Source organism: Taurulus bubalis, assembly GCF_910589615.1.
Source record: "Taurulus bubalis genome assembly, chromosome: 19".
Taxonomy (NCBI): domain Eukaryota; kingdom Metazoa; phylum Chordata; class Actinopteri; order Perciformes; family Cottidae; genus Taurulus; species Taurulus bubalis.
Genome location: NC_136607.1, coordinates 11,197,744 through 11,210,291, shown reverse-complemented (window position 1 = coordinate 11,210,291; position 12,548 = coordinate 11,197,744). Strand labels below are relative to the sequence as shown.

The 12,548-nt window shown below is 40.9% G+C and overlaps 1 protein-coding gene across 1 annotated transcript; it reads left to right on the top strand.

The window, feature by feature from the left end:
• Positions 1-581: 581 nt before the first annotated feature.
• On the top strand, positions 582-12,202 carry gnaz (guanine nucleotide binding protein (G protein), alpha z polypeptide; the record flags this gene model as incomplete). Its single annotated transcript, XM_079235044.1, has 2 exons — positions 582-1,304; positions 11,858-12,202. 2 exons carry the CDS (start codon positions 582-584, stop codon positions 12,200-12,202), a joined length of 1,068 nt encoding a protein of 355 aa, XP_079091170.1.
• Between the last annotated feature and the right edge of the window lie 346 nt (positions 12,203-12,548).

Here is a 12,548-nt window from a genome sequence, read left to right as displayed (position 1 = left end):
CACAGAAGAAGCATACAAGATTTTATCAGGAACATCAAACAAAACAGGCCAATATCGAACTAAGGTGGACGGTTGCAGAAGCTAAACAAGGTCAACGTACCACAAGAGCCATGTGGGAGCAGAGTGAGGGGGTTTTGCTATTCTCACGCATCAAGCCCAAACAAATTGTGTACTGATAAACGTAACGTTCACCAGCTATTTCGCAGAGCTTTTCCTCAGGGGGAGCCCCTGCTATGCCCCCCGGCTCCATTGCCTTCAGCAGGCAGTCCAACCCTGAGTGCCAGGCGCTGTGTGGGCATCCCACAAGTCTGGGTTCTGCCCACACAGGACTCACCGACTGCCCCTGAACAAAAAGAATGAAATACTCCCGCGCCACTCCTCAGTGTGGTGGCTCTCCTGTCTAGTGTTAAATTGGTCTGTTGTGAAGTTCGGTCGGCCTCTTCACTGGCAAGTTCCTACCTTTGGTAAAAACCCTCTCCAGCTCTTCCACCAGCTCCTTTTAGGTCACCACTTCGTTATAATTTGCTTTCCCATCAAGCAGCAGCACGAGTTCCTTTGCGCTCACCACGTGGTGGAGGACCATGGGATGCCGTCAGAGCTCGGAGGAGAAAGAAGCGGCGCGGCGCTCTCGGCGAATCGATCGCCACTTGCGCTCAGAGAGTCAGCGGCAGCGGCGTGAGATCAAGCTACTGTTGCTGGGCACCAGCAACTCTGGCAAGAGCACCATTGTCAAGCAGATGAAGATTATCCACAGTGGAGGCTTCAACCTGGAGGCCTGCAAGGAATACAAGCCCCTCATCCTGTACAATGCCATCGACTCGCTCACCCGCATCATCCGCGCACTCACCACCCTCAAGATCGAGTTTCACAATGCTGATCGCGCCTACGATGCTGTGCAGCTCTTTGCCCTCACAGGGCCGGCCGAGAGCAAAGGGGAGATCACCACAGAGCTGCAGGGGGTCATGAAGCGTCTGTGGGCCGACTCAGGGGTCCAGGAGTGCTTTCAACGATCCAATGAGTACCACTTAGAGGACAACACTGCCTACTACCTGAATGATCTGGACCGCATCTCTGCGCTCGAGTTCATCCCAACTGTAGAGGACATCCTACGGTCCCGCGACATGACCACCGGCATTGTGGAGAACAAGTTCACCTTCAAGGAGCTCACCTTCAAGATGGTAGATGTGGGCGGACAGCGTTCGGAGAGAAAGAAGTGGATCCACTGCTTTGAGGGCGTGACTGCAATCATTTTCTGTGTCGAGCTAAGTGGCTATGACCTCAAACTCTACGAGGACAACCAGACGGTAAGAAAAGTCTCTTTTTATAAGGGCCCACATTTTCACAGTAAATGTATGCACATGCACACGTGTACTAGCACATGCTTGCACACAGCAGCCCTTCTCCCTAACACAGAGATCAGATATCAACCCAATTAGCCCAAATTATACACATTCTCTCTCCTATTAACTTTTGATACCATTTGTGAGGAGAAGTGTTTCCATTATTTCCGAAAAATGTGTTGAGGTAATTCAAGTGGAGAGAAAATATCTCTTATGTAAGACATAATATTTATCTGACTCATGATCTTTGATACCAATAAGCTTGGTTTCTAGATTTCTGTCAAAGCAATTACTTAAAATAATGATTGCATCATACACATTTTTCAGATGTGGCAATTTGAAATGAATAACAGTTATTTCCAAAATGATTTTGGGAAACTGGGTTGTTTGATGATTACTTCTAATTAACATACTACTATTTAATAAAAGAAAGAGCTTTAACCATTTTAGTTACACCAATTAGGAATTAAAATATGATTGTTTCCCAGCATTTCTCTAAGTCGATCAAATACATTGCACTTTCATTTTAAATGACTATATGTTTACTTTGGTGGGAACAAATGGCCAATCTTTGGCTGACTGAAAGATTCCTAAAGCACCAAACTGCTGAACAGCTTACCATTCAAAGAAGGAAGACCGACCTAAACAAACAGAGTGTTAAAATGCATTCTACTAAGTGAACTATTTAGTGGACTTTGAGTTCAGGTCTACAGCTACAGAATGCATACGTAAAATGTATACCCAAAGTTGGGCATCAAAGGTTGCGTGAGTTATCTTTTCTTTTTGAGAGAAGGCTACCTTATTTGCCACAGAGCCCAGAAAAACCTCTCACCATGTTGGGTAGATGTTAATTTAATTATGGCACAGATGCAAAGTTTTCATCATGTTATTCTCATCCTAAAAAAACACCACTAACTAATGCTATCCCTCTACAGTTCATTCAGTTTTGTTTAATAAACAATTTAGAAAGCCTTATCCAAATGTGATGGTGCTAATACAGAGTTCCTTGGCTGGAGGCATGAATGGACATTTCTAATCTCCCCTTCATGGTTGTGGAATTTGAACGATTAACATGTCTGTGTTGTTATCTGAGTGTTTTGGAATAGTTGGGTAGTTATTGCTTGTTTAACTGCCTTTTTGATAATGGAAGGTCAACAGTAGATACTATTTTACTTTTGTAGGCTACACCAGCTATGAGGGGTTACAGCTATGTTTCATTCCTTCACAGGCATGATCACATTTCTTTCCTAAAGAGATTCCAGTGTCTGTATACATCTCTTTATACACAATAAATACCTTGAGAACAGAGGGAACTTTGTGATTCCTGTAACTGAACGAGCCTGATAATGCATGGGTTACCCGGATAAAACAGGGAGTCCACCATGCTGGGTTATAACATGAAATCAATTAATTTTACAGGTTAAAAATAAAGTCTGACGAGAAAAATGCAGCATGGTGTTAATTGAGTTCACAGAATAAAGTGTGAGGCTGTACCTGTGAGAATTAGCAAATTGTGAAGGCACTGTGTAGCAATGGGAGTTCACAGGTGCGAGAACAAAACCAGCTTGTATTATTCTAAGACAGGAGAGGAAGAATATTAAGCAATGGATCAAAAGTGCTAGGAATATGATTTTCATGGTTGGGTTGTGGTTGAATTAATTACTGCCTTTACAAGTTTATGTCTTTGAACACGTGAAGCAAATTATCTCTTTGAACACACCAGGGGTTTCTTCAGTTGGACGAAGGCAAACTTGTGACATCGTAACATTAATACCGGTTGTGATTTTCAGAGGCCAGACTGTAACATGTTGCCTTATCTGATTCAATTGAAACCGGCTCACAAAAAAGCCTTTGTGTTTCCATCAACTTGTATTTGGACTCGTTCAGCTGATGTCTGACAAGTATTTGTACATCTTGTACATTTTAGATTTAGATGTGTTTTAAATTTCACATTGTCGCCTGTATGTTGTTGTTGCGGCTGCTGTGATGAGCACACAAAGTGGTATTCTTCATTAGTAGATTGGTGCTATTCACATGTAGTCACCAGTAAATTAATCTAACCGTACGCTGAGGGGACAGTCCCACTGAGCCACGAATAGTTGTACTTGTCAAAATTATTGTTGAAAACATGCAACCTTAATGGTTTTGCATTTCCAAAATGTTTTTCTTGCATGGGCACTGGGGAAGGGTAACTTGGTAGCTATTCTATAATCCTTTATATAGCAATGAGATACTTTTTTTTGTTGTTTAAAGACATTAAAGACATTAAAATGCTAAATGTGTGAAACATGTTAAATCAATCAAGTACTAATTCAACACCGCACAGTATATGCCAAATCTAATATTCATGACTTTCAAGACTTAAAGAAACACGTGTTATACGTTATAATTATAAAGACAAGAATGTAGGAAAAATCAACATTTTGTAGGGTAATGTGAAAGAATTGTACATAGTAGGCTATATCTTATATAACTTGCAATTACATTGTGGTGTGTGTGTGTGTCCTAATGCCCCCAAGTACAATTCCAGTTATATACAATATACAATGGATGGATAGAACATGCATATGGCAGAAATGTGCAGAAGTGTATTAGGATGCAGAGCTTATTAAAGTATGACCTGGAGAGATGATCTCCCCACATTTTAAATTGAATATCACACTGTGCATGGGGCGTGTAATTAGTCTAATGTAGTCACACCACAGCAATGCTGATTAAATATGTATATATATGTATGTATATATATATATATATATATATATATATATGTAATACATTAATTAGTGGCTGAAATGTTACAGTAATTTGTAGTACAAATAAAATGTAACAGCGTCCTATGCAGACTATTGAAAGAGAGGCTGTACTAGCACCACATGGTGGTGGCCATACTGGACATCAGGCCACGCCTTTTTAAATCTACAGGACCATCAGGCAGACGCATAATGCAGCAGCAGCTCTAAAAGTCACATTCAGTGTACTAAATGCTACTGGATTAAGTGCAGGTTTGTTGCTGTGGTTCCTTCAACATCTACAGAAGGCTCCTCAGTGAACTCCTGCACCACTTCTCTTACCACAGTCAGCTGACACCACACTGCTGAACAGCTGTTACCTAACACAATGTCTAACCTCTACATGCTCAATACATCTGCAATGTGAGGAAGAGAAGAGTGTTTGTATCTGTGTACTGCATGCGTGTCTGGCCACAACGTTTACATGATGCAACATGGGAATATCACAGCAGTGAAACCCAAATTGGTTTCTATTAGATTGGGTTGAACATCAGTTAATATTAAAGGAATGAAGGTCAGTACAATGTGAGGGCAAAGGACTGACCCGGATTCTGGTGCAGAGAGAGCAGAGTACTAACGCGCTACAGTTGTATAGAACATTATAGAAATAAATTCAGCAGATTTGCAAAGATACAGACAAAACACTATTCCTTTGGAATAAACAAATTAACATACAATGCCTATAGTATACAATACTTCAAATATATCCAGAAGTCACCATTGTGTTAGGCAGAAAACATGCTTCTAACACAGTTATCTGAATAGGGAAAAAAAACATGTCAGCCACTCTGCGCCAAACACAGACGTATCTCAACATACCAGAAAACAGATTCTGACAATTAAGTAGAGCAAGAATGATAATAAATAGCAAAATAGTAGGCAGGCTGATCTCAGGGGAAATTTGTACATATTTCGAAGAAATGTTTTCCTTCGGTTAAACCTTCCATGAAGAAACACATGTTACATTTGCAGGGAAGCTGTTACATTGATTGCTAAGTAATGGCTCCTTTACTCATGTGAGTACAACATGAACCTGCCAGAAAGGATATAATTTACTTTACCTCCTATAACCCAACTGAGTCGATAATGTTCAATGGCATAAACCTTTGTGAGTTGAAACTGATTCAACTTTCTGGAACAAAAGTGCAAGAACCACAGTAGCAGAACACTTGGTTAACAAGCGTGCTTGAATGAAAAGCAGCAGAACAGGGATTATAGAAGTTTAATGGCACGCCTAAAAGAGGCAAAGCACCAATTTTGAGGGTTCATCAGTTTTTTTGTACATGAACATGCACTGTGATCACTAATTAATGGCTCCTGGAAACAGTCACATATATAAAAAAATCGTTGCTTTGATAAGAAAGGTGTCATTTTCTTTAAGATGGCTTGTTGTGTCCACTGATCATCTGAGTGATGTAACCCTTTAAAGCTTTTGACAATGTCACACGAGCAGAAAACAAACTCCATCCGACGAAATCAACGCCGTTTCAGTTTCAATGCACCAGCTCACACAAGACACCATAATAATTACAGTATAACATTTCCCCATCAACCCATTCCCTGATGCATTTTCCCTGTCCCATCCCTGTCTTCGTAATGAATCGGTTGCCTTGGCTACTGTTGCTTAGCAACAGGCCAGTCAAATGCTCCTAATCCTGCGCTGTTGACAGTGAGCTGTGGCTAGGGAAGGGAGGATGAGAAGGGGAGAGCAGGGAAGAAGGGAGGAGGGGTGCAACAAACATCGGCGCTGGGGAGAATAGATATGAGGTGTATGCGTGCATGCTTGTATTGTGTGTGCTCGTGGGTGCAATATCATGAATGTGTAGTGCAGGTTTATATGCAGTGGCTGAGGCTGAGCAACTGCAGCGGATCCTATGTATGCGAGTTGAAAATGAAAAGCTGAGATGTGGGTTATAGCGCTTGTTTAAGATGGTGTTAGCCAGACATCAAGGCAGACACTGACTGCAGTGTCAGCTCTATTGCTATTGTCTCAATTATTTTTGTATTTAATCTCTCAAAACAGGAATGAATTAGCCGTCACATGAAAGACGAATGGAAATGAATCACCAGTGTTTCATGATTTTAAGTCACAGTTTGTCATGTTATGCTATAAAGCCTCAGCAAAGACGACTGATGAACTGAACTTAATGTGAAATGACGGTTTCCCTGATCGCTGACTTTAAATCACATCAGGTCCTTTCAGAAACAGAGGACGGTGTCAGACTGGTGTCTCAAAAGGTTTTCAGGAACACTCTCCCTCACTCGGCTACAGGATCTTCACCGCCTAATGGCTTATCAAAAGGTATTACTATCATGCAATTTAATTGCATCATTTGACAAAGGCGTTTTGAAAAAGAGTTTTCCAGGAAACGGATTGAGATTGTGAATATATTTCACATTAGCAAACAATTATTTATTGTATTTATTTATTGTATGTCGTCCAGATTCAATTTACCCTAAATGTTAGTAAAAAGGCTCTAAGATGACCTTGAGTCTGAACATTTAGTGCTACACGCGACTATACATGTTTCATGTTAGCTCAGTAGTCTCACCTCGGCCTCGGAGTAGAACAATTTGTCATCCTTTTGGTTTGGATGATAGCGGATAGAGACACTGATATTGTATTATCCACAACATTACAACATAATTAAGAATCAGTAACAGTATTTTTAACCTGAGTGTGAATCTTAACCCAGCAGTGTTGCTGCCACATATATTAGTAGAAAACAGAAAGGGAGAACTTGTTGTAAGTGCAGAAGGAAAAAAAAAACATGGTGACTAAGAAGATCATCTCAGATAAGAGCAAAACACTCCTTGTAAGACTGTGGCATTTAAAATGAGCCGTAATGAATTAGGAAGGGCTGGCTATACACTTAAGTGATTTGTATTTATGGGAAACAAAGCAATGACTTCTTCATTAATACTTAAGCTTAATTAAAGCCTGCGCCTCTGGACTACTCTGACAGGAAGAGGTGAGGGGGAAAGAAGTGTGTGGTTGTGTGTGTGTGTGTGTGGTTGTGTGTGTGTGTGTGTGTGTGTGTGTGTGTGTGTGTGTGTGTGTGTGTGTGTGTGTGTGTGTGTGTGTGTGTGTGTGTGTGTGTGTGTGTGTGTGTATCAGTGGGTGTTTGAAGCGTAGGAAGGGGGGTCTGCATGCTTTAGTGCTCCTAGACGGCGCCTCCTCCCCTCTTCCCGCTCCCCATTAAGAAAGTCTTAATGTAGGAGCACCATAGTGTCCAGGTGAAAAGACTATCGACTCCCGGACGCCGTCCTCTCTCTGTTTTCACACCCTGAAAAAAGAGTAGTGAGGTCAAACAGCCAGACGTGACTGTGCTCAATGTTTAGGGGCCAGTCTTAGTCCCTGAGGGAAACATACTTATACAGAAAGGAGAGCTTATGTTTTAGTGTGAGGATAATAACATGTGAGAGAACGGGAGCAGAAAGGAAAACATATACATGAAGAAGGATCAGTGCAGAACGGGGATCTGCAAGCACATTCTTATGCAATTTGTATTGAACAAAGCCTTAGTTTGTTCATTCTGTGTCGTGTCATTTTAGTTGTTAAATCGGACAAAAAGTGTTTTTGGAGAAAATGTTTACAGTATCTTAGTTCGCAGTACTTGTGGTTCAATATTTTCAGTGTGTTCTTGGAAATATTTGTCCCTTCAAAAGTTTTCCTTCAGAGACGTATTTATTATTAGGGGCAACTGTGTCAAATTTGAACATGAGGGAAGTAGCGAAGGATTTGACAATCAGAGTGTAGATTCAAAATTAAACCTGCTATATTTGCGTATATAGCGTATTTTAAACGCTATATTTGTCTATGTAATCTATTATAATGAGGACATTTTAATGGACATAAATAAAGAGTTTTTACTTGAGGTGATGTAAAAACATGGACTGCATATAAGCGTTACATGCAACTTTGGTTTTTCATATCTGTAGTTTTTCATATCTGTAGGCAGTAACAATATTTTGAACCTGAGTGTGAACACATCTCCCTTCATCCACAACATAAAAAGAGCATTATACAATGTAAATCAAATGTAGCGTAGCTGATAATCAAAAGTGTGATTTTGATGAGATTTTAGTGCAAGAATATTATTATGTACATGTGAACAAATGGGTTGAATGTTTGCTTTGAAATCTTAACCCAGCAGTGTTGCTGCCACATATATTAGTAGAAAACAGAAAGGGAGAACTTGTTGTAAGTGCAGAAGGAAAAAAAAAACATGGTGACTAAGAAGATCATCTCAGATAAGAGCAAAACACTCCTTGTAAGACTGTGGCATTTAAAATGAGCCGTAATGAATTAGGAAGGGCTGGCTATACACTTAAGTGATTTGTATTTATGGGAAACAAAGCAATGACTTCTTCATTAATACTTAAGCTTAATTAAAGCCTGCGCCTCTGGACTACTCTGACAGGAAGAGGTGAGGGGGAAAGAAGTGTGTGGTTGTGTGTGTGTGTGTGTGTATCAGTGGGTGTTTGAAGCGTAGGAAGGGGGGTCTGCATGCTTTAGTGCTCTTAGATGGCGCCTCCTCCCCTCTTCCCGCTCCCCATTAAGGAAGTCTTAATGTAGGAGCGCTATAGTGTCCAGGTGAAAAGACTATCGACTCCCGGACGCAGCTTGCCGTCTCCTGCCGTCCTCTCTCTGTTTTCACACCCTGAAAAAAGAGTAGTGATGTCAAACAGCCAGACGTGACTGTGTTCAATGTTTAGGGGCCAGTCTTAGTCCCCGAGGGAAACATACTTATACAGAAAGGAGAGCTTATGTTTCAGTGTGAGGATAATAACATGTGAGAGAACGGGAGCAGAAAGGAAAACATATACATGAAGAAGGATCAGTGCAGAACGGGGATCTGCAAGCACATTCTTATGCAATTTGTATTGAACAAAGCCTTAGTTTGTTCATTCTGTGTCGTGTCATTTTAGTTGTTAAATCGGACAAAAAGTGTTTTTGGAGAAAATGTTTACAGTATCTTAGTTCGCAGTACTTGTGGTTCAATATTTTCAGTGTGTTCTTGGAAATATTTGTCCCTTCAAAAGTTTTCCTTCAGAGACGTATTTATTATTAGGGGCAACTGTGTCAAATTTGAACATGAGGGAAGTAGCGAAGGATTTGACAATCAGAGTGTAGATTCAAAATTAAACCTGCTATATTTGCGTATATAGCGTATTTTAAACGCTATATTTGTCTATGTAATCTATTATAATGAGGACATTTTAATGGACATAAATAAAGAGTTTTTACTTGAGGTGATGTAAAAACATGGACTGCATATAAGCGTTACATGCAACTTTGGTTTTTCATATCTGTAGTTTTTCATATCTGTAGGCAGTAACAATATTTTGAACCTGAGTGTGAACACATCTCCCTTCATCCACAACATAAAAAGAGCATTATACAATGTAAATCAAATGTAGCGTAGCTGATAATCAAAAGTGTGATTTTGATGAGATTTTAGTGCAAGAATATTATTATGTACATGTGAACAAATGGGTTGAATGTTTGCTTTGAAATCTTAACCCAGCAGTGTTGCTGCCACATATATTAGTAGAAAACAGAAAGGGAGAACTTGTTGTAAGTGCAGAAGGAAAAAAAAAACATGGTGACTAAGAAGATCATCTCAGATAAGAGCAAAACACTCCTTGTAAGACTGTGGCATTTAAAATGAGCCGTAATGAATTAGGAAGGGCTGGCTATACACTTAAGTGATTTGTATTTATGGGAAACAAAGCAATGACTTCTTCATTAATACTTAAGCTTAATTAAAGCCTGCGCCTCTGGACTACTCTGACAGGAAGAGGTGAGGGGGAAAGAAGTGTGTGGTTGTGTGTGTGTGTGTGTGTATCAGTGGGTGTTTGAAGCGTAGGAAGGGGGGTCTGCATGCTTTAGTGCTCTTAGATGGCGCCTCCTCCCCTCTTCCCGCTCCCCATTAAGGAAGTCTTAATGTAGGAGCGCTATAGTGTCCAGGTGAAAAGACTATCGACTCCCGGACGCAGCTTGCCGTCTCCTGCCGTCCTCTCTCTGTTTTCACACCCTGAAAAAAGAGTAGTGATGTCAAACAGCCAGACGTGACTGTGTTCAATGTTTAGGGGCCAGTCTTAGTCCCCGAGGGAAACATACTTATACAGAAAGGAGAGCTTATGTTTCAGTGTGAGGATAATAACATGTGAGAGAACGGGAGCAGAAAGGAAAACATATACATGAAGAAGGATCAGTGCAGAACGGGGATCTGCAAGCACATTCTTATGCAATTTGTATTGAACAAAGCCTTAGTTTGTTCCTTCTGTGTTGTGTCATTTTAGTTATTAGTTATTATTATTATTTATTATAAATAAAGAGTTTTACTTGAGGTGATGTAAAAACATGGACTGCATATAAGCCTTACGTGCAACTTTGGTTTTTCATATCTGTAGGCTTTTCATAATTTTTCCCAAATAGTGCACTTACAGCACTATTAAGCAGGTTTAATTTTGAATCTACACTCTGATTGTCAAATCCTTCGCTACTCCCCTCCGTATCTGTTTTCATGCTGTGCAGATCTTGTGATTTGCTCACAGCACCATGTTGTTTCTGTAACCTTTTAAACAGCAGTTTTCCTTCTGACAACCTCCCAGTCACAAGCTGCTGGCCAGTTGCCACATGCCAGCAGCTGCCATGAACAAATCAACTTTCTTTTTCACTTTTTTCTCTCATACATTCATCGTCACATGAGCATACACACACACACACACACACACACACACGCACGCACACACACACACACACACACACACACACACACACACACACACACACACACACACACACATTTTTATTCTGGACCAAAATCAACAGATTGTAACCAAACAATACTTTTTTGTTATGTCTTGTTCTGCTTGCAATGGAATCAAATGAAAAAACGATAAGTGATAAACACATTACACACAAAATAAACACATGTTAAGTGTGGTACAGTGTTACGGTCTGATTTAATGCTAATGGAAAACACATGGTTAATATTTTTTTTTGCTTCACATTCTTGCTGCTGGACTCTTCCTCGCTTTATCTTTTGTGTAATTCATTTATCTGCAGGACGAGGCAGTCATCGGTGATTTCCATTATTGTGAAACCCCCCCCCAAAAAATGCAACACCTAATATGGTCCTGAGGACTATAAATGGTAATGCATCAACATTTGGAGGACCGTTGTTAAGATTAATGTATGAAGTTGAGGCTGAAGAATAAAACCACATCATAGAGCACTGGAAGAGAACATTACGGCAGTCTGTCTGAGGTATCTGCCTCCATGTGATTCATTCAGATGTTCATATATGACAGTTATAGCCACATTTTCAGTTATTCGCAATCGCGAGATGAATCTGTAATGAGTAAAGCGACACATTTCCTGTGACTGGTCATTTTACAGTTTTGGACTCGGAGAACGAGAGTAGTGGTAAAAAGAAGTAATCAGAAGTTTCAGAGGAGAATGTGAGAGAGAATTCAAACGCAGGACTTCACGTGTCTGCGCCTCAAGTCTCTGTTGACATAACAGAGAAGGCCCGCCAGTGAGTCTTCATTTTCACCCTCAACTCTTGCCGTACATGGTCTCTATTTTCTCTCTTGGGTTACATGACCCTTCTCGTGTGATAGATTGGGCTAGTTTGGGTTGATGCTTCAAAGTAAATAATTTCTTCATGGTCTGATCTTCTTCTATATGTCCTTTCTCTCTCCACATCCACACAGAGCCGCATGGCCGAGAGCTTGCGCCTGTTCGACTCCATTTGCAACAACAACTGGTTCACCAACACGTCGCTCATCCTCTTCCTCAACAAGAAGGACCTGTTGGCTGAGAAGATCAAACGCATTCCTCTGACAGTGTGCTTCCCTGACTACAAAGGTCAGAACACCTACGAGGAGGCAGCTGTCTATGTGCAACGGCAGTTTGAGGACCTCAACCGCAACAAGGAGACCAAGGAGATCTATTCGCACTTCACCTGTGCCACTGACACCAGCAACATCCAGTTTGTGTTCGACGCTGTCACGGACGTGATCATCCAGAACAATCTCAAGTACATTGGGCTGTGCTAGGACCTGATTCTGGCAGGGAGGTGGGGGCCGCTTGGCAGCAGTCGGCCCGCCACCAGGCTGGATAAACAAAAAGGCATGTCCGTCTGCCTGACAGTTTATCTCTTTGAAGAGGTGCAACAGAGACCTGCAAAAGAAATGAGGAAGTGAGATGGTCAGGGATGGACGATACTGTAGATTTATGTGTTTCAGTTGAAACAAAAGAGCTGATGGGCCATGGTCAAGATGGGATTTTTACCCAATGTGTTTGCACTGAATATGAGTATGCAGAGACACACAGACACACACAGACACACACGCACCAACACATATCTTTATGTTTGCTCACACAAAAGATCTTTCGATCAAC